This window comes from Botrytis fragariae (genome assembly GCF_013461495.1).
Source record: "Botrytis fragariae strain BVB16 chromosome Unknown tig00000075, whole genome shotgun sequence".
Classification (NCBI taxonomy): domain Eukaryota; kingdom Fungi; phylum Ascomycota; class Leotiomycetes; order Helotiales; family Sclerotiniaceae; genus Botrytis; species Botrytis fragariae.
This window is the reverse complement of record NW_023500995.1, coordinates 959525-983905: the sequence shown is the minus strand read 5'-3', so window position 1 is coordinate 983905 and position 24381 is coordinate 959525. Positions and strand designations below refer to the sequence as shown.

Here is a 24381-nt window from a genome sequence, read left to right as displayed (position 1 = left end):
TTATTCTTTTATCCTAAAGCTAATCTCCTGGAATATTACTAATTCTAATAAAGCCTTCTTACTTATTATATTCTATCTTTTCTAGAATCTATTATCCTAAGAATTATATTCTAGGTTTCTAGGGTATTCTATAACTAATATTATATATATATCTAAGGCTTTTCTTGGGTATCTAATATCCCCCAATATATTACAACTGAATCACTGAGGTCTATAATATTATTATAGTCTATACGTTAGTGATTCTATAGTCTATTACTAATCCGTCGTAATAATCTGTGATATGGTCACATTCCTTATTCTATATAGCGAAGGATTTTCTCCTCTTAATATTAATAATAATGTCTTATCTTCTTATTATTTCAATTTCTTTTTTAACTTTTTAACCTTTTTCTTATAGAATTTCTCATCATCCAGATTGAACTATCTATCTCCCTACAGAAGATAAAGATTCTATACTATATTCTATAAGATATAATATATTATATTAATCCTAGTATTTTTTATAAAATAAATTAACTTGAGTTTGAATAATATAGAACTATGTATAAACCCCTAATATTTATCTTTTACTATTTTATCCATTTATATTCCTTTCTATTCTCTCAATTGAAATCGAATATTATTTCTTAATTCTAGACCCCCATCTCGTAATTAAGCTATAATGTATGGAATATAATAAGAACTATTATTAAATTTGTAAATATTATAGATTATATAATAATAACATGGGCGATATGTATTACTAAGCTCCTTTAATCCTATAGTCTTAGCTTTCTCAGAACCATCCCTAAATATAATAATAATCTATACATATAATATAAATGGTTTTTTTATAAAAAAATTATATAGCTGATGTTTAAAACTATTATATTTATTTAGATTATAAATACTTTTATCTAAAACTAGTATCTCATCTATTATAAATTGTAGAAAAAAATCTAAATTATTAACCTTTCTTGGTTCTAGTATTAAGTAAGATAATAAAAAGTTTTACTTCTTTACTTACTCATTTAAAGAAAGATTGAGATTGAGTAGAATAATAGGGTATATATAATAATTATTGATTTTGATTATTTAAACACCATCTTATAATAATATTACGATGGATTAGTAACAGGCTATAGAATCACCAATGTATAGGCTATAATAGTATTATAGACCTTAGTGATTTAACTGTAATATACCAGGGGATATTAGGTACCTAAAAAAAGCCTCAAATATATATATAGTATTAGTTATAGGATACCCTAGAAACCTAGAATATAGTTCCTAGAACAATAAATCCTAAAAAAGATAAAATATAATAAATAAGAAGACTTCACTAGAATTAATAATATCCCAGGGAATTAGTTCTAAAACAAAAGAATAAGCTAAAATACTAAAAGTTATAGGATTAGTATTTTATAATGAATAGCTTAGGAATAATAGTATTCTAAAAGCAACCGGCTATCCCAGCTATCCAAATAAAATGAAGATTTATATAAGGGAATAGGTTTTATTATAATATAAAGTTTTATACTTAAGAATAATTATTAGTTTTATTATTATAGTTATAAGAATTACAATTAAATTATAACCTTATTAAATTTCTATTTGAAATTTAATCTAAATTATTTTAAAAGATTTCTAAATATTTCCATATAACCCTAAAAACAGTTCCTGTAATATTTTGAATATCTTTTCTATTTCAAATATTGATTCAATAAATTATCATTAAATATAGTATCCAGAAATCTCGCTACAAATTAATCTATACCAACAGTAAATATTACTAATATCAAAATGGTTAATGCTTTAAAGAAGATTATTATTAATAAAACTCTTAAGATAACTTTATTAGATAAATATTAAAATAATCGACAAAAACTTAATACTTTCCTTTTATAATTAGAAATCTATTTTAGATTTAATAAAAATAAGTTTATAGTTATAGAATCCAAGAGTATATAAATTATATTCTATTTATAAGAAAAAACAAGTAAATGAATTCAATTATATTTGTGAGACTATTTTGAGTATAACAATAAGGATTATATATAATCTATATAAATAATCTTTAATAGTTTTAAAGGTTTTAAAATAGAAATTTATAGAATCTTTGGGAATTCTAATAAGTTAAAGGTAGCAAAAAATAAAATCTTTAATTTTAAATAGATAGGGTTAGCATTAAAGTATACTATAGAATTCCGAAAATATATAGAAATAATCAAATAGGATAATATTATTATTATAAATTATTATTATAAAGAATTCAAATTAGAAATCAAATTAGAATTAGAAAGATTTGCTGAGAGTATAAACTTGAACGACTTAATTTAGGATTCTATTGAATCAGATAATTACTTTTATAAATATTAATAAAGCCAAAGATTATATAAACCCCAGGGAAATCAAAAGCAAGGGTGTTATTATAAGAATAAGGGTAAACTATATTATAATTTATAGAAATATAAGAATCTCATGGAGTTAGATATTATGTATCATATATTTAGAAATAAGAATTAAAAAAAGAAATAAAGATAAGAAAATAATTTATACTTTAAATATAGAAAAGCAAGGTATTAAATAATAAAATATCAAAGTAAGAAAATAAAAAATAAAAAGAGTAATTTTAAGAATAAATTTAGTAAAAGCTAATTTAATATTATTTTTATACTATAATTGTATATTATAAGTATAATAAAACTAGTTACGCCATTATTAGTATATAAAAGTAAGTTTAAAGAAAAAAAAAAGGCTGAGTGTTTTTTATGGGTAAACAAAAACCTATAGTTAGGAGAATTATGATTAATTTGGGAAATTAATTAATAAAACTATTATATCTAGAAATTTAAGGATATAGATAAAGGAACTATTAACAAAAATCTTAATATAATAAATACTGAGGAAAGAGAAATATATAAAATGAAATATATTAATTAATACTAAATTCTATAGTTTAGGATTATTATAAATATATTCTTTATAGAAAGGATTAATATAGAGTATTTTCAATGGTTAGATAAAGGAGAGTTATGGAAAATATTCTATTAATATATATTCAAATAGAATAAAAACAAAGACTTATTTTTATATCGAAAAGTCAAAAAAGAATATTATATTTAAGCTTAGGTTATATTATTATTATTAATTATGAGTATAATAATAAAAGTTATTTGGGGGATTTATTGGTATATTCTATGGAAAGATTTATTTGATAATAGAACAAAATTAGGAACAAATACTATATATTTAAAAAAAAAAGAATTTTAATAAATAACATTTACCAATGAAATTACTTAGGGTAATAAGAATAAACAAGTTATATTATAATTGAATACTATAGAATAGATAATACAAATCTATTACAAAATCAAAATAAATAAATAAATATAAGTTACTATAATAGATTTAGAAATTATAGAAAATTTTATTATATCAAAAACTATAAAATACTTAGAAGTTCTATTTCAATAAAAACAGAAATCCTATCAATTATAATTAGTTAATAAATAACTAATAGAATCTAATAGGAATATTTTATAGGAGATATAATTAATATAAATGAATATAATTCAATACTTAAAAGTTATATAATTTAATATTATACTATTAAGCTAATAATAGATTATTTTAGGGATATTATAGTTAAGAGTATATAATCTTATAATAGATTAGTTACTAAAAACAATAACATTTGATTAGTATAAGAATAGTTATAAAGATATATTTAAAATATTTGTGAGATATAATATATATTAAGAAAAATTAAATATAAGTAATATAGGTAATATAGGATATTTAGTTTAGGGTTTTTTATTAAAAGTGAAGGTTAGTATATTTTCTTTATAAATACAAAAGCTGATGATATAGTAGGAAATTGTAATTAAAATAAAAGAGCTTATAATATTAAAATAGTATAAAAAATATAAATATATTTTCAAAGAATTAGGGATTTATAAGGCTTTATTAGAATATAAACTATAGGATTATAAAATAATATTAGAGGAAGACAAAATGTCTATATATATCCCAATTTATTTAATATTAATAAATAAATTAAAAATATTTAGAGAATACATTAACGATAATTTAGCTAAGGGATGAATTAAGGAATCTGCATTTCAAATAACTAATCCAATTATGTGGGTATTCAAAAAGAATGGATTTGATAAATTAATTATAAATTATAAAAAGCTTAATATACTTATAAAAAAGGATTAATATTCACTTTTATTAATTATGGAATTAAAAAATCAATTAGGTGAAATAATAATATTTACTAAAATGGATTTATATAATAATTACCATTTAATTAGAATAAAGGAAAATAAAGAATAAAAAACTATTTTCAAAACTAGATATAGGTTATACAAGTATTAAGTTATATTATTTGAATTAATTAATATATTGACTATTTTTATAAGATTTATGAACAATGTATTATTACAATATCTAGATACTTATTGTATATACTATTTGAATAATATTCTAATATATTTAAATAATAAGATCTAATATATCAAGAATATTAGTAATATTCTTGAAAGTTTAGTTAAAACTGATTTACTGTGTAAGCCAAGCAAATATGAATTCTATATTACAAAAACAGAATTCTTAGGATTTATTATATCAAATTAAAGACTCAAAATAAACAAAAACAAGATTAAAGTAATGCTCAAATAGAAGTAATTAATTATAATCAAGGAAATACAATTCTTTCTAGGATTTATTAATTTTTATAAAAGATTTATTAAGGGTTATTCAGGGATTACCATACCTTTAATTATATTAATCAGAAAAGATTAAAAAGGTTTCAAATAAATTATCAAAATATAGGAGTTATTTAATATATTCAAATAAATAATAATAGAAAAGCTAATATTATTGACTTTCAATCCAGAAAAAGAAATTATAATAGAAATGGACTCCTTGAATTTTATTATAAAAACAATTTTGAGTTAATTGGGTTAAAATGAGAAATAATAATTAATCATATTTTATTTCTAAAAACTATTACTAGTCAAACTAAATTACAAGATATATGATAAAGAATTACTAGTAATAATCAATACATTTAGAGAATGGCGAGTTTATTTAAAAAAATCAAAATATATAGTATAGGTGTATATGGATTATAAAAACTTGATTTATTTTATTATAATAAAGTAGTTAAATAGATGATAGGTTAAATAATTAAAAATTATAGTCAATTATAATTTTAAAATTTCATATATCAAAAAATCAGAAAATGCTAGAGTGAATACTCTTAATTAAAAACCAGAATATCAAAAGAATAAGTTGTACGAATCATACACTATATTCAAGAAAGAAGGCGAATTATTAATTTATAATGTATTATAACTTATAATTATTTATATATTGGAAGATAATTATTTTAGAATCAAAATCTAATTATATTATAACAAAAATACTATAGTTATATATATATATAAGGTAATAGAACTAAGATTTACTATAGCAAATAATATTATATACTTTTAAGAAAAAGTATATATTTCAAATTAAATGATTAAAGAATTTGTAATAGAATAATATAAGTTATTAATATATAAACATTAAGGAATTACAAGAATATTTATAAAAATATAGAAAATCAGTTATTTCCTATAAATAAAAACGATAGTTAAAGAAATTATTAGAAATTATAATATTTGTATATACAACAAATTATTATAATATACGCTATATGGTTAGTTTTAGATTCTAGATATACTTTTTCAATTATAAAAGTTCATTATATAAAACTTTGTAATCAAATTACTATTCTTAAAGAATCCTATTATAGAAATTGAGTATGATATAATACTTAATATAATAGATAGGCTAATGAAATTTATATATATAATATTATTTAAGAAAACATAGAATACTAAGTAATTAGTATATATGTTTCTTAGAATTATAGTAAGTATATATAAAATATCAAATGAGATAATCTTGGATTGAGATAAACTCTTTATTTTGAAATTCTAAATTATCTTGTTAGTATTTATAAATATCAAAAAAAAGCTATTAACATTTTTCTATCTATAAATAAATAATCAAACAAAAAGAATTAATTAGATAATAGAAGTATATCTTAGATGCTATATAAATTATTGATAAGATAATTAAATAGAACTATTATCCATAGTACAATTTATATATAATATATTAAAAACAAAAACTACAAAAATCACTTCAGTATAAGCTAATTTTGGATTTAATTTATAAGTATATAAAATCCTAATACCATAAGAAGTTAATACTAAATTAATAATAGTATAAATCAAATAGCTGAAAGATCTCTAAAAGTAATTAATTCTTAATTTAAGATTCATATCTTCCAGAATAGCAGTATATTATAATACAAAATATAGTATGGAATTTATATTTAAAAAGGGGAATAAAGTTTATTTATTATAACGAAATATTGAGACCAAAAGATTAAGTAATAAACTTAATTATAGAAAACTAGGATTATTTAAAATTAATAAAGTAATAAAAACAGTTAATTATTAATTGAAATTATTAGATATAATAAATATTCATTTAGTATTCCATATATCCTTACTCAAACCAGTATCACCAAAAGCGCTAAATGTACCATTTACAGAAATTGAACCAATCAACCCAAACGCCATATATAATATCAAAACAATACTAAACTATAAATATATTAGAAATAAGGTTAAATATTTAATTAAATAATTAAACTATCCATATTTAGAAAACATATGGGAATTCAAGGAAAATCTTAATTATTCTAAAAAGCTACAGATATTTTATTTGAAATATCTATATCTATTAATAAAACCTTAAGATTTATATTAAATAATTCAGGCAAAAAAGGATTGAAAAAATTAAAGGAAAAGAAATTAATAGGAGCAGATATAGTATTAATATTTACTATTTCTTTCTTAATATACTTCTTTTCAATCTTTTCCTTTTCTAATTTCTCCTTTTTTTTTATTTCTATTAATTTATTGAAAATTTATAAATCATAATAAAGCATCTCAGATTTATATTTCAATAAAAAACACTTTTATTTTTGCAATTGTAGGATTTTAGTTATAATCTTTTCCTCTTCTTAATCCAACCTTTTCTTTTATTAGGATAAACTTTTCCAATTATTTTCAGATGGATCTTGGACATTGCATTTTTTATTACTATAAATGTATTTATTGTATTATAAAGAATTAGAGGGCGAAATAATATATTTGTAATTAGTACACTTACATAATAAGTATAAGAACATTTTGAAATCTTTTTATTTAATAAAACAAGCAAAACGGATTTGTTTTTTTCTTTTATTAATATTCAAAGAAGGTATAATAAAGAAGAGAAATACTATAATCATTAAAATATATAAAAGGGAAAACATATTAATATAAACACTTGGGATAAGTGTTAAACTAAGAAGGAGATAGTATTATAATAGATTAGTAATAGGCTATAGAATCATTAATATATAGACTATAATGATATTATAGGCCTTAGTAATTCAATTGTAATATACTAGGGGATATTAGGTATTTAAGGAAAGCTTTAGGTATATATATAATATTAGTTATAGAATACCTTAGAAACCTAGAATATAATTCCTAGGATAATAGGTTCTAGAAAAAATAGAATATAATAAACAAAAAGGCTTTATTAGAATTAATAATATCCCAGGGGATTAGTTTTAGGATAAAAGAATAAGTTAGAATACTAAGAGTTATAGGATTAGTATTTTGTGATGAATAGTTTAAGAATGATAGTACTCTAGGAGCAACCAACTATTCTAATTATCCAAGTGAAATAAAGATCTATATAAGGGAATAGATTTTATTACAATATAAAGTTTTGTATTCAAGAATAATTATTAGTTTTATTATTATAGTTATAAGAATTGTAATCAAATTATAATCTTATTGAATTCCTACTTGAAGTTTAGTCTAAATCACCTTAAGAAATCTTTAGATACTTTTATGTGACCCTAAAGGCAGCTCCTATAACAAATAGTACTAGAACTATATCTTCTATTATATTTCTAATTAATATTAATTTATAAAGATAGAATATAAAAGCGTTTTATTTCTGAAACAGATTAAGCTTCTTCCTATGGTAATTCTGATATAAATCACTATCAAAGATATTCTCCCACTCTTTATTTCTATTTCGATTTTTGATTCTATCAAAACTGGCCCTATAAGTTATTAAATATTCAGTTTTAGAAAACCTAAATTGTATACTTAATTTTCTTTTCAGAGGAAAGAAGAAATATTACTTTCTTAAATGTTTTTCTTCTTTTTTATTCATTTCTTTATGCTATCTGGGTTCTCTATATGACCTATAGTTACAAAAATCATCTGTACTTTTGCTTCTAGTATAGGTTATATAGCTTTTAATATAGCAATTAATCTATTTAGGTTGTAAACTTGTTTTATTTTGAAGCTATATATTCTTTCTTTAAACACTTAGAAGGGGATTAAAGGCGTTGGCAATATAATCTTTATATTTCATAATAAATTCAATTATCTTTTATTATCCAATACATGTAATTTATATTTCAAATATAATTTAATTAATTAATATTTTGGTATCTATTAAAGGTTAGTTTATTATTAAATAGAATATAAATATTTAAATTACTTTAGTTTATTTAATTTGATTTATTGCTGCTATTAGATTCGTTATTATTATCCATATTATCATTATTTAGACCCTCATTTAAATTATATTATATATAATTTAGTTCTCGAATTATAAACTCTAGATTTATATTTAATTTAATCTACTGCCCTCTTATATTTCCCTTTTTTTTTTTATCTAAAAAATCCTTTATTACCTGGGTTTCATCTAGTATTCTCCTAATTTTATTCTTTGTATACCCCTAAATAATATTATTGTTTTTTTTATTATTTATATTAAAACTAAATATCTCTTTTGAATATCGATTATTACTATTAATAATATAAATACTAAAAGACTGCTCCTTTCGATTATATTTATAAAAAATAGTTTGATTAATTAATTTGCTAATTAAATATTTTCAATAATTATATACTTTTTTTGATTTAAAAAGGTAAATATTTTGATTATTTTTGTTTATTTGTATATTAATATAATACTCTTTATTAATATATTTTTTGATAATTCTCAAAGATTATATTTTACCGTAATAATACCTATATGGACAATTTTCGAATTTATGTTGTAATTGGCGGTGGCGTTATTATTGTTGTTGTTATTATTGCTGTTATTGTTATTGTTGCTGTATATCCCTCTTATTTTGAAAATTACAAATAAAAACAATTATTCAGCTTTTTTATATTATATTTTAAAAAAATGTATAGAAACTTAGTGTATTCTTTAGAATCCTTATTTTCCTTTGGAAAAAAAAGTAAATTCTATACATTCTTATTTCTTTAAATTATAGTTTATTTTAATTACTAAAACCCATATCGTTTTGCACTATATTTATGCTTTTTCTATAAATAAACTCATTATCCATATAGGCTAAAAAGGGAAAGATAATTAAAACTCAGCCAATTTATTAATCAATTTAACTTTTCTGGGATTTATACAGAGAGATTTCATTAAATAGCTTTTTGCAAGTAATCAAATAATTAATATAATAATTTCTTGGAGTATCTAAGTGTATTAACAAAAATTCCAAAATATCTATTTAATAAATAAAAAAATGTAAATAAAAAATGTAAGTAAAAAATATAAATAAAAAATGTAAATAAAAAATGTAAGTAAAAAGTGTAAGTAAAAAGTGTAAATAAAAAAGATTATTAAGTTTAAAAGCAAAAATTATTATTAATAATTAATCTTGCCCCTTAATAAACTATCTAGTTATAATTTAATAATGATATATTGAAGATTAAAGCTTATAAAGTAGCTTTCAATTTGTAATATACTTTGCTCTAATAATCTTTTTAATATAAAAGATTATAAATCCATGTTATAGTTTATTTTATTATTAATTTAAATTGTTAAAGCTTAAAAATTTATAGAAAAATAATCTATCTTATTTAATCTCTTTTAAATATTATTATTAATATATTTTTTCTATTTATTAGAAATTTCGAATTTTATTTCTTTTTTTAATTGTTTTATTTCCTTTTTATTAAAATTATTAATATTTATTTCCATTTCATTATCTTTTTTTTCTTTCTTCTTTTTATTTATTTCTTCCTTTCCCTTTTTTTTACTTAAACAATTATTATTATTAAGCTTATCCTTATTATTATTATTAATAACCTTAAAATCAAAAAGATTATTATTTTTCTTCTATTTACTTATTTTAGATTACAAATTGGTATTACTACTAATTTCAATTAAAAAATTAAATAAATTAATCTTATTTAGAATAAGCTTATTTGTTTCTAAATTAGGTCTAAAATTATTAAAAGTTAATAAATAAATTAATGAATATTATAATTTAATATCTACTTTTCGATTTTTATTAAATTAAGAATTTCTTTCTTTTTTTTCTTTTTTAATATTTTTCAATTATCTTCATTTATGTTTTGATATAATAAAGATTTTTTTAATTTATTAATATAATAAATAATTTTAATTCTTATATTTGTGACGAGTCACATTATTCTAGTATATAGACTCTCTTCTTTAAGAGCTTTCACTCTTAAATTGTCCCTTTTTGGGGTTGTGGCCTAATGATAAAGAAGAGAGCTTTAGGTTCATCACATTATTTAAGAGTCACAGGTTATTCCTTAGCTAATCACAGAGGTTGTATCAGTATAGGCATATTCCTATTCTAGGAAAGAAGTGAGTCTGAAACCTCTAGGATAGGTCGTGTCAGAGTAGGCACATTCTCAATATGTGGATCTGAAACCTTTATAGGGTTATATCAGGGTAGGTATATTCCTAATAGAATTTAAGGTATAGGCTGGGTTTGAAATCCTTAAAGGTCGTACCAGAATAGATATATTTCCAATATGTGGGTCTGAAACCTATTCAGATTGATTAAGGAATGACTTTAAAGAATCTAGTCTTCTGAGAATAAATATCGAGGAGCTAGGATTAGATCATACTTGCTAGTGATTTGATTTGTTCTTATAGGTAATTAGTACTAATCAATCAAAGGCGATCGATTCTTAACGAGGGGGTGATATGATGAGTTACATTATTCTAGTATATAGACTCTTTTTTTTAAGAGCTTTCACTCTTAAATTGTCCCTTTTTGGGGTTGTAGCCTAATGGTAAAGAAGAGAGCTTTAGGTTCGTCACAATATTCTCTTTAACTTTATATATTATATATATATTAAAAGAAAGATTCTATTGCTTTTTTTATTTATAAATAAAATAAAAATTGGATAAATATTTATTTACATTTTTATAATATTTACTAGAAGTTTTATTACCAACGCTTTTTGATTATTACAATATCTTTAATTTTTTAAAAGATATAATTTTAGATAGAAAATATAAATGTCTTTTAATTATTTTGATTCAATTGAATTAATATTTGAAATATAAATTAAATTAAAAGAAAGAATAAATCTTCACTGCAAAGAAACTCGAAAAATAGTAATTAGTTGTAGGTATTAATTTTGATTAATATTAAAAAGCAAAGGGATATAGATAATATACTAAATTATATAATTATATTTGCTTTATTCATTCTATAAATAGAATTTTGGAATTCTTTATATAAACACTTCCCTTTTCTGATTTGAAATAATATTACAATAAAAAGATTATAATTATAATTATTTTTTTTAATATATATAACTCCCAACTTTATTATAGTAGTACTATTAACATTTTTATTTATTAAAAGGTTTAAAATTATATACAAAGTGTTTTAATCTTTTTTAATAATATAAAGGATTTTGTAATATTAATATAAAAATAGTATTTATAGGAACTTACTAAATTAAAAAGAATAAAGATTGCTAGGTGATTAGGGAATATAACAAATCAAGAAATTTTATAAGGACTTTAGAATGCTTTGATTTATAAGCCGGATTTTTTTCTTTTTTATTTTTTAAAATATTTTTAAAAGCAATCTCCTACTTCATCTTATTAAGACTCTCTTGCTCTATTTTATCAAAACTTCTTTACTCTATTTTCCCCCTTTATTGAATTTGAAAATTATATAAATAATATAAGGGGCCAATATAGTAACAAAACAATCAAAAACATTAAAACAAAAAAGTTTATTATTAATAGAAAGCCTAAGGCTAAAAAGAATATTAAGAAATCTAAAATACTCATTTTCAAATATAAGTCAAAAAGGGTTTTATTTAATGGAAAGAGAATTTATAATTTGAGTAAATAGAAATCGTTTATCAAATTTAGATATTGAATTATTAAATTAACTTTATATAAAGCTTTTGTTGAGAGAGATTAAGTTTTATATTAATATTTGGGTAAATCTTATATTCCAAATAATATTTATAAGGTTTATATAATAAATAGTTTAAATGATTAAAATAAATCTCTAATTTCAATTCTCAATAATCGAAATATTACAAAAGATTGTAGAAATAATATTAACTATTCGTTTTGATAGTAGGTCTTTATTCCTTTTGTATAAATATATATTAAAATATATAGTTTTATAGAATATAGTATGATATACAAAACAAACTACTATTATAGAAAAGAATATTGAATTATTATAACAAATATTAAAAAAAGCTATAGGAATTAATAATATTGGTTTTGCTACAATATAAGAAGATTTCTGAGGATACAAAAACTGATTTTTTTTAAACTCGCTTTTGCTTATTTTTATTTGTTTTTATTTGTTTTTATTTATTTTTATTCGCTTATTTTTGTAAATTAGGAATACTAAATATAAGCAAAAGTGTTATTAAAAGAGTATTAATGAAATTAGAATAGATGTTAGAATATAGATATAGAATAATAATAATTCTAAGTATATTTAAAAATATTAAATATTTCTTTAAATAATAATTTAATATTATTTATATTATTAATTTATTTAAAGATTATTAAATAAAGTTATATTTAATATACTATGATTTTTTATTGCCTCAATAAGACATAATAGAATTTTATCTTAAATCTTAATTCGAAAAAATCAATTTGAACAATAAAGTTCTTTGATTTATATAATTATTATTAATAGATTATTTATTATTTTGATATCAAATATAATAATATCTAAATACAAGAAAAAAATAATAATGAATTTCAAGACAATTTTTGATATAATAAAGGAATATTTAGTTTGATATTTTAAAGATAGCTATAATTTTAATATATTTATACATTTTTAGATTTATATATAAAATCAATTAAAGTATATACAAGAATAAAACAATTTCTACAATTGAAAAGCATTACCACCTACTCTTTAATAATATATTTGAAATAATACTTTAAATAAGTTTTCTAATTTAAATAACTTTAAGAATTTATGGTTTATAAATACTATTTGTATTACTATTATACAGAATAGATAAAGTAATAAAAAGAGATTTATAATATTAAAGAAAAAAAGATATCAAAATCAAAACTCTATAAGCTTTTCAAAAAATAAGTTTTATACTAAAAGAAATCAGATTTTATTTAATCTAATATTCTATAAAAACATTTAAATAGAATAAAAATTTAATATCTAATTTCAAAGATTAATAATATTAAGATATTCAAAGAAATATTATATATTCTATTAAAACAAAATTGTTACCTCTTTTTGATACTAACAATATAAATATTCAAAGATTAAGTATAATACCAAACCCAATAAAAACAATACTAATTTTATCAAGAACTTTGTTATTACAACCCCAACCCATCCATAATCTCAAAAAAAACAATTTGAAAACTAAGAATTCATCAAATATCGAAAGGCAAAATAATATTAATAAACAAAAGAGTATTAATAAATAATTTAATATTAATAAACAAAAAAATATTAATAAATAAAATAATATTGATAAAGAGCCTCTTGAAAATAAAAAGAAATATATACAAAAAGGATATAATAATTTGTATTTGAAAAAAACAAAAAAAAGTTGAAGAATAATATACTCTTATTATTGTAATACAATAAAAGAAAGCTATAATACATTAGAGCTTTCTCTATCTAAAATATTTGATCGAAATAATTAAGACAGAAGTTCAACTCAAAAAAATAAGAAAATTCAAAAAAATACTCTAACAATTCCAGATATCAAACAAAAAAAAAGTAATTATATTAAAATATAGGAAAAAAATCAAATAGATATATAATCTAGAAACTTGATAATAAAAGTATTACAATCTTAAAAATAAAAAAGAATAAGGAGAAATAGGGATAAACTAATTATAGAACTTATAATACTATTTTTATATATTTTTTACTTATAATCTTACAATTTATATAAGATCTTAATTTATATACTTTCAAATTTTTATATAAATATATGGTTCAAAATGTGATAACCGATTTGTATATAAATATATATTTCAAATATAATAAAAAATAATAATATTTAAATTTGAATATAAAAAGGGGTGATAAATTCTATTGAAAACAATAAAGTACTTTTAAAATAAAAAACTTTCATTATATATGACAATTAGATTAATTATATTAATACTTTAAAAACAATTTATTCAATATATAATAAAGATATTATAGAATTTATGACAATTACAAAAGAATCACTTCATCAACCACGGATTCTGCCACCATAGGGATATAACCAAAAATCCTTAGGAATTCATTGAATTCCAATGATTCAGTATATTACTAATATTATCCAATACACCCTATACATATTCCAGTGGGTATTTCAATCATTTATAAATATTAATATAATATACAAGGCTTCAATATCAGCCACTATAATACTAACTTACATTACTCCAATCACTGCTTTATTTAGGTTTGCTTGTCTTTTTGTCGTGGGATTTTGGGAGTTATTAGATTGGATATAAATAAATTGCTGGGGTTTGAGATTTTTCTCTCTCTTCATTGATTGACTTGATGAAAATTCACAATGTGTATGTGTGTGTATGCCTATGTGTTTGTATTTGTGTTTATATATGCCACCTCTGTATTTTGTTTCCGTAGCGTGCAGTGCAAGATACTACAGAGAAAAGCCTATCTATCTATGGAGAGCTAGTCTTCGGGGACAAACGCATGATAAATTACAGTATGGAGTTGATTGAGATATTATCATTCTGTGCACACACTATACACTACACACTACACACTACACTCACATTCTCAACATATCCCACACGATTTCCGAACCCCTATTAACAATTTGCGTAGCGATTAACTTTGCTCTAAACTTGCACCCAAGAACTCGGTAAGTACGAGAAAGTTAAGATGGGAAGTAGTTGAAGTTGTATACGCTCGAGAAATATTCACCAAGAGATAGATAATTGGATAATAAAGTACCTTTTGAATCTCTTGAAAGCCTATTTATTATGTTACTAATGTATGTATTAGAATAGTATTTTGCTCCAACATTATAATTTATGTACATTGCATTCGGAGTTCTGCGATCAAATCAATTTTCAAATTCATATGGAACTTAATTGACATTACCAGTTCTTCTCATCAAGCTACCTATCTCTTTCACAATTTTTGACTCGATTTTTAGACCAACCTCCCCCTCAATTCAGATATCAAAATGCTGCGTTGTAAATTTCTCGAGCCTGCAATTCTGCGTTCACACTGTGGGCCATCCGCATCTCACTTCCAACGTCGACATCGAGTGGCCTCTTAATCAAAAAAAACTCATCGACCTTAAGAACGGCCCCTTTCTACATTTCAATTAATAGAATTATAACCGAAAACCTAAGTCAATCCTTTGAGACTCAGACTCCAGTCCGGCCCAACATTAGGCCACGCCTACACGGTTACTTTCAAGCAAGATTGTCCTGATGCTATTAATAAATCTTAGACCCGGCCAATGTAGGACCTTCAGTCCCATACACCACAGTCAATTCCATAGATACATTCTAGAAGAATGATCAGATAGTAATGTTTGTGTTGGGCTCCAGACATTGATCCCAGATAGAATGAACTATATATACCTTTGATCTCCTGACCATCTGTGTACGATATTCAGCACATCATATCATACCATGTCAACTCTATTCTTAAATCATCCACTTAACTTGATTTAAATATACACTTATCACATCTCCATTTTCAACTTTCGGAATAAAGAATCCAACCAGAGCTGTAAAGCATCATCATCAGCGAGCTAGCCTCGAGAAAAGATACTTATCGTCAGCGCAAACTACAGACAGTGAAAGAACTCCCTCTCAACCCAACTTAAAAGGGCGGAAAAGTAACGGCAGAGCCGCAAAGTAACTATCAGTATGGCTAGCAGAAGTGGTCAGTCTGAATATGAAGAATCGATTCAACCAAGCGATACTTCAGATCGTACGGTGTCTTCAAAAAAACCACATAAATATGGAACCATTTCTTCCTCTGAGAAAGCGTCTAGACAACCGTCCGGACGATATGAGAGAGGCGATGATGGGGAAAGAGAGAGAGAGAGAGAAGAGGAAGAAAGACGTAGAAGAAAGGAGAAGGAGAGAGAAGAGAAAGAGAAAGAGAAAGAAAGGAGTAGAAGAAAGGAAAAGGAGAGAGAAGAGAAAGAGAAAGAGAGAAGTAGAAGAAAGGAGAGAGAGAGAGAAGAGGAAGAGAGGAGTAGAAGAAAGGAGAGAGAGAGAGAAGAGAAAGAGAAAGAGAGGAGTAGAAGAAAGGAGAGAGAGAGAGAAGAGGAAGAGAAGAGTAGAAGAAAGGAAAAGGAGAGAGAAGAGAAAGAGAAAGAGAGGAGTAGAAGAAAGGAGAGAGAGAGAGAAGAGGAAGAGAAGAGTAGAAGAAAGGAAAAGGAGAGAGAAGAGAAAGAGAAAGAGAAAGAGAAAGAAAGAAGTAGAAGAAAGGAAAAGGAGAGAGAAGAGAAAGAGAAAGAGAGGAGTAGAAGAAAGGAAAAAGAGAGAGAAGATGAAAAAGAGAGAGAAGATGAAAAAGAGAGAGAAGACAGAAAAGCGAGAAGAGAAAGACGCAAAAGAAGAGAAGAAAATGGAGATGGGACAAGAAAAAGAGATAGAGATAGGAGAAGAGAAGGAAATGAAGATAGTCGGAGAAGAGACGAATCTATTGATAGGTATACGTCCAGCATTGCAGGGAAATCGACGGATTCATTGGATACGTTGGATCCGTCTGATAGTATTAGTAGTGTCGGGCCCCGCGCACCACTATCAAGCGTAGCTTCCGATTCAACTTTGACGCCACTTCCAACTCGTTCTCGTGTATCCACTATGTCTAAATCGACGGATCGCAAGAGTGACAGCGGAAAAGGAAAGAAGCGCGAAGTCGAATCCAATTATAGTACCAGAAAACAAGATTCTGGGAATTCAGTGGCTCCGTCTATTATCAGTAGTGTTAGTTCCCGCGCACCACCATCAAGCACAGCTTCCCATTCAACTCGGACGCCAAGTTCAATTGGTTCTGAAATATCTACTATATCAAATGATACTGTGTTGGCGAATCGCAGAGCGAAGAGCGATGCCAGATCCGATTACAGTGCCAGCACACGAGTATCCTCTAAATATGGTTCTGACGTTTCTGGAGCTACTGAGAAGCAAAGGTATATGATTCCTGTACAATTGCCTCAAAGCGGAACTAGTAAAGACTCAGACCCGAGTGAATCTACATCTCATGGAGCACCGGTTAGATTGACACCCAGAAATATTTCCTATACTAAGCCTCTTGTAGTACGGCCACACCCGCAGTTCAAAAACGCTTAGTCCTCAAAAGCATCTGCATAACGGGAATAGCGGTCCGGCCAGTCACGAGTGTAGTATAAGTTAGTATTAGGCAAGCTTATATTGGAGTTTTCTATACTATATCAGTACATATTGGTGATTGGATTATCCATTGCAATATGTATAAGCTATATTATATAAGACTAGTAACATACCAAAATGCTGATGAAGATTCCCACTATGGATCCCAAGAGTTTCAATTACATTCCTTTGAAAACCTAGAGAGATTCAATAACTTTCGGTGAAAACTGCTTCGGTAACCGCCTGTTTGAGAGATAATATATTGAATTTCGGCAATTTAATATCTATTCAGTGATATATAGCATCATTGAAAATCTGATGATAGAACATTTGATGAACATTTTGAAACGCATGGTAGAAATTATGACTTGCTTCAATATAGTGGGCTTTATGTAGAAAACGGTGTATACTACTTTAAGTACTAGGCTTAACAGCGACATGGAAAGACTCAACCCGAGGTACGAAACAGAAGAGTATAGGTCGAGAGTTTCTTATGGATGATTTCTCATGCGCACCTTACCGTAGAGTTGTTTAATAACTATTACATAGAATTACATTATTATATTCTAGCAGTCACTTAATTTCTTATGTACCAATCGTTACATCAACGATAACGACATATTATTCCGCATTAATCTCACCTTAAGTGTTCGCAGTTACAAAACACATCTCATCCAAAGTCATCATGAACTTGTTAGTGTTCAAACGAGGTAGCCCTAAGGCCTCAGGGCCGATGATTCTCTAGTTAACGTTGAGAGAGTAGCTCTATCGAGTCAGATGGTTTCATATGTTTGGTAGATCTAATTTACATCACCTACTTCACACGTTTAGCTCTGATTGTCCCCATTTCAAACGAGAGGCAAAAAATATTGCGTTTTGTGACTAGGACAGACCATTTTGAGCATCCAGGTGTACTTGATTGGTTGCTTCAGTTGCTTGCTCCCTTACATAGCGTTTGTGCTGTGTCTGAATTAATTGATACTTTGATAGAAATATACAGTACCTAAAACCTTGACCGAGATTCTGTTAAATTGTTTCCCAATTTCTCTGAACGTTTGTGTGTATGAAGTTGCGCTCCTGAAGCTATCATGGGAGAAGCTAGAGTTAGTGTGTATGGGAAAAACCGGCGGGTTCAAACGTAATTGAATCAAAGTCTTATATATAAATAAGTATGTAGGCTCGCGATACAAATTCAAGAAATAAACGGCGCAAGAAAGATTACTATCTGCTCATTGTCTCAAGCAAATCAATGAGACTTGTCAATTGATCTAAAATTGAGCAGCTGGAACGGAGTTTCAATACTAAGATAAGGTTCATCGATGGCAAGGCCTGTATGGCGGTTCATAAGAAACAGTCTTAAAGCTCAGACTTCTGAACTTATGCCTGTAGCTCTAGATTGTTTTGGGAGTGAACATTCACCCATCTGCAGTCTTCGCTGACCGAGTGCCTCAATCACTCAGAGATCGAGAATTTGAAGATCAACAATGCATTGTAGAGCCCGTCAAGTATGATGAATTTCCATGTCATCTTCATCGATTCGTATTCATATTCATGAGCCTAACCTTGACTTTAGTCAAACTTTGAATACGGTCCTGTAGATGCAATGTTTTCCCGTCCTCGATATGGTTGAGAAATTAAAGAAACGGCCTTCATCGTAATTTGCGCAGATGGTATGGAGCTTTCCATTACCGGGTCAATGATTGGAAACAATCGATAAAGGCCGCCTCGGTAGATATGTCTTTGGTTCTAGACCACTTAAAATTGAGCGCAGAAATATAATTCGATCAAGAAATATGATGTTAGCTGTGGTACAAACGCAAATCGATAATCTCTGAGGTACGAAAAACTCAAATTTGATACAATTGTAAGTAACTTCCCGAAATGTCGTCCCAGATGTGGACGATTCCGGTAACATCTACTCATCAATTCCGGAAGCAACCTTAAACGCTACTCGAGTAGAATCTTTAAATTCAATAGAAGAAGTACCTTCCCAAAAAGAAGTAGATTTCGTATCTTGTAGAAAATTGATGATAAGCTAGACCCAGACTGCATTCCGGTGCAGTATTTGTGCCTAAGTGGGTGATCTCCAATCTCCAACCTCCAAACTTCCGGAATTCATTTGGGTAACACCAATATCAAAACTCCAGACTGATATCCCAACAAAGCAAGTAGAGACCGGGGAGAGTAATTATGAATCTTCAGTATTTAGCATTTGTAGATTTGATTCAAGCACAAGATCATGTTGTAGCACTCACGTGACTCTACGGGAAAACTACCTAGTTTCGTCCTATCTTATCTGTAAGGTAACCCTATTCGCTTGAAGTTGCTTGAAATGAAGGGGAAAATCGGATGACATCTGCGCACGCATACGCTGGTGCAAAATGTCATCGTACAATTGACTTTTGTATCTAGAACCTAAATGGCGCGAGTACCACGTTACAATATCCAGATGTGTGGTGTTATTGTTATGATACAATTGTCCAACTTTGATGCTTGTGATCAAATTTCAATGCAGTTTCGAGGAATTCATTGAACTTCGAATATTGAGCCAAGAAAGAAGAAACATTGCTGGAATTATGAAGTTGGCTCTCTCGGGTCCCAAGACACCACTAGAATATCCCCAGACTCTCAAAGTCTCCACCACCCACGCCGAGATTCTTGACCGAAAGCTTTACCCCGAGCCCCTCTGCCCCAGCTTTTTGCCCAGCGAATACCAAGACGCCAGAAGAGAATGAATAAGAACGCAAAAAATATGTCAAACAATCCCCTAAAAGATCGTCCTCTACCCCTCTACCCCAGATTTTTGCCCAGAATTTACCAAGACGCCAGAGAAGAAAACGAAAATGAACGCAAAAACATATCAAACAATACCCAAGAGGATCGACCTCTACCCATCTTATTTTTAGTCACAAACTGACATGACATTTTGACACATTTTGACACTCGGAAATTAAGAAGCTATCAAACTTTGGCAGGCGGTGTGTTCCGACGTCGTCCCAAGACCTATTTAATTTCCCAAATATATTTTAAGGAGTTCTTGGTTTCTCGAGCAGTAAAACCCCTCCTAAACCACTGCCAAAGCCTTCCGTCTTGGTGATAAAAGCTTGAAACGATTCCAAGATACCAAGGTGAATCGAATCATGAAGTACCGAAACTATTCAGCTCCCTTTCGCTCACACCGCAGCGCCAATGCTTACTGGGTGTTGAGTACGGACGCCATCAGTGGCAAGGGTGTCACCGGATTCAAAATATCACCCAGTACAATACGACAGCGAGGTCGAAATACGTTTGGTAAAGGATATGCACTCCGCCATTCCATTAGACCGTCGGCATCCCAATCTTATCTACTGGAGAAGAATTGAGAATCTGCAACCTATTTGTAATTCCGGGGGTTGTTTTGTTTTGATTCCGTATTAGGTGTTCTCGGTAGACTTGCCTTGTGTACGGTACCTACCTAGTAAGTACAGAATGAGTGCGGGTGTATCGTTCCATTCGGGATCGGACATTATGGCTTGAGGTAGCTCTTGGAAAATTTGCGACCTATTCTTCTTAGTCTCCTACGGAGTAAAGTAAGCTCCAAGCCAGAGCAGTTGGATCCCCACACTTGCACAAATAATATGTCACTGTGATCGGCAAAGAAAACGATACCAATTTATAGACTTGGTCATTAGAGATAAAGTCTAGACATGTTTCTATTAGTCAGTAACTCCAAGATGTGGTATAGCAGAGTGGGAGACTTGGTCTGTGTTCACATCGTCGTCGTTTCGACCATGCTCGCCATGCAATGCTATGATACTAATCATCATGGGAGCCCATGCCATATGTCAAAAAACCCTAGTCAGAAGAAAAGAAGATATTGTCACCCAACTAGCATATGGCAAGCCTGCATTCAGCCGAGGAATAGCAACTAAACCAGGATCAAACAAGCTTATTCACTGGATTACGTTCCATTTCCCCCCCATTCTCCATGCGGGGAGCGCTAGGATTTACTGTTGATGATGGCTGCGCTAAGAACAAATCAAACATTTTTCGAACGCTAAATCATCAGCTGATGAATCAGAGTCCTAGAGGAGATGATGGAAGCATGCATGTATCCATGGTTAGCAGATGAAAGATCGTAAAAAAAGTTGGTGTCTAACTATCGCTGGAACGTTTCCTTGTGCTACATGCGCGTTCGAATGAGAGACAGATAAGTAGGTAGCTTTCCGCCTCTCATTTCTGAAATATTCTCATCATATCATCCTCATTCTTCATTTATTTCAAGCCGAGCTTCGTGTGTACACGGGCTATCACTCCTCTGTTGGAGTGAATACAGACTATTGTAACTCTACTTTCCAATTGGTATAGACATCGATCTCTTAATTGCTTGGATATCTTAACATAAGACTCGAATCAGAATAATAAGGGAATCGAAAGGTACCAACATATATTCAATCCTGCTTATCACAGCAGACAATTTTACATCAAAAGCTAATAACTCTTTCGCAGATATCAAAGCTCAACATGGCAGACCAATACGGTGCTGCAGGCTATGATGCCCATACGAACGAATCTCAATCTCCCCAGAAGATGTCCGTTGGGGAGTATTGTAGGACCCGAGTTTCCACACTCAAGCCTCCTATGCACAAGGCTCCTAACCCATTCAAACTTCTGGCTATGTTGAATGGAAAACAATGGCTATTCTTCCTTGTGGCGTTTGTTGCTTGGGTATGTTCTGGATCGTTGACACCATTAGCTTTCTCCCACTAACTATTCTGCCTAGACTTGGGATGCGTTCGATTTCTTTACAGTCAGTCTTACTGTTTCGGACCTCGCAGAGGAGTTTGATAAGACTACTACAGACATCACATGGGGTATTACATTGGTTCTCATGTTGAGATCTGTTGGTTCTATTGTCTTCGGACTCGCAGCAGATAGATATGGTAGAAAATGGCCCTTCATTATCAACAACATCCTATTCATCATCCTCGAACTTGGTACCGGTTTCTGTCAAACCTACAAGCAATTCCTTGCGTGCAGAGCTCTGTTCGGCATTGCAATGGGTGGATTGTACGGAAATGCTGCCGCTACCGCGCTTGAAGATTGTCCCGAAGAAGCTCGTGGTTTGATGTCTGGTATACTTCAACAAGGATATGCTTTTGGATATCTTCTCGCAACAGCTTTTGCGAGAGGATTGGTAAATACCACTAGTCATGGATGGAGACCTCTGTTCTGGTTCGGTGCAGGCCCACCTGTTCTCATCATCATCTTCCGTCTCTGCCTCCCAGAAACAGATGCGTACAAGGAGCGTGTTCTTGTTCGAAATGAGCGAGGTAATATCGGAGCTACCTTCATTGCTGAAGGAAAGGTAGCATTGAGGGAGCATTGGCTCTTACTGATCTACTTGGTACTTCTCATGGCTGGTTTTAACTTCATGGTAAGCTTTCCCCTCACCACTGATCGCAAGATACTTCACAGTATTCATACTAACCCAAAATCCAGTCTCATGGTTCCCAAGATCTCTACCCAACCATGCTTAAAAATCAATACAACTTCTCCGCAAATGCTGTTACCGTCATCCAAGTCGTCGCTAATCTTGGTGCCATGACCGGTGGTACTTTGGTTGGTTACTGTTCCCAAATCTTCGGTCGTCGCTTCTCCATAATTGTCATATCCATCCTCGGCGGTGCTCTTCTCTACCCCTACACATACACCTCTTCCAGCGCCGTCATTGCCGCAGCCTTCTTCGAGCAATTCTGTGTTCAAGGAGCCTGGGGTGTTATTCCCATCCATCTCATGGAACTTTCTCCTGGCTCTTTCCGAACCTTCGTTGTCGGTACCGCATACCAACTCGGAAATCTCGTTTCCTCCGCTAGTTCGACTATCGAGGCTCAATTGGGAGAAAAATTCCCTCTTCCACCTAAAGGCAAAACAGCTCGTTTTGAATACGGAAAGGTCATATGTATTTTCATGGGTTGTGTGTATGTCTATGTGATCATTTTGACATTTGTGGGACCGGAGTATCTAAGAAGGAGCTTTGATGTTCAACAAGACAGTGATTTGGCTGCAGCAGCAGGTCATGATACAATTGAGAAGAGCATGAAGAAGATGAGGGGAAATGGAGGTGTGGAGAACGAATCAACTGAGGATGTGGATGCAGGGTTGGAGAAGGGAACTGCGAGGAATATTGATTGAAGACAGATTTGGAGGAAAACGATGGGTGGAGTGGAAGGTACGAAGGGAATGAATTGCTTGGATACGGTCTTTGAATTGTTGGATGATTATACGTCAATAAATAGCTCCCTACGAGATGAATGAATTATGACATGACAAACTATATCTTGCTGCTTGCAGCGTGCCCATTTCCATCTTGTATGCGCATCGTGGCTTTTAGGGCAATTATAAATACTCTTCTACAACCCATTGCGTCCACAATTTAAGTGAAGACTATCGCGGTGAATTGCTGGGTAGGGTTTAAAAGGCTCACTGAGAGGAGTCTGGCTCAAGAAGCGTTATAATATGGAATCACCAGGTATAAAATTACCCCTGGAGTTATATAAATTGACCAACTCTACCTGGTAGTCCTTATCAAGGAACTTGACAGGGTGTGAGGAAGAAACTTTTGCC

General features: G+C 28.1%; 3 protein-coding genes across 3 annotated transcripts; 2 read left to right on the top strand and 1 right to left on the bottom strand.

Moving 5' to 3' along the window:
* Positions 1 to 16299: 16299 nt before the first annotated feature.
* On the top strand, positions 16300 to 17736 carry Bfra_005788 (uncharacterized protein; the record flags this gene model as incomplete). Its single annotated transcript, XM_037336165.1, has 2 exons — positions 16300 to 16549; positions 17039 to 17736. The coding sequence occupies 2 exons, from the start codon at positions 16300 to 16302 to the stop codon at positions 17734 to 17736; spliced, it is 948 nt and encodes a 315-aa protein (XP_037191375.1).
* A 3452-nt stretch (positions 17737 to 21188) lies between these two features.
* Bfra_005787 (uncharacterized protein) lies at positions 21189 to 21596 on the bottom strand (the record flags this gene model as incomplete). The annotated part of the gene is made up of 2 exons (XM_037336164.1): positions 21189 to 21332; positions 21483 to 21596. 2 exons carry the CDS (start codon positions 21594 to 21596, stop codon positions 21189 to 21191), a joined length of 258 nt encoding a protein of 85 aa, XP_037191374.1.
* A 682-nt stretch (positions 21597 to 22278) lies between these two features.
* Bfra_005786 (putative sugar transporter family protein) lies at positions 22279 to 23949 on the top strand (the record flags this gene model as incomplete). Its single annotated transcript, XM_037336163.1, has 3 exons — positions 22279 to 22482; positions 22538 to 23191; positions 23257 to 23949. The coding sequence occupies 3 exons, from the start codon at positions 22279 to 22281 to the stop codon at positions 23947 to 23949; spliced, it is 1551 nt and encodes a 516-aa protein (XP_037191373.1).
* Between the last annotated feature and the right edge of the window lie 432 nt (positions 23950 to 24381).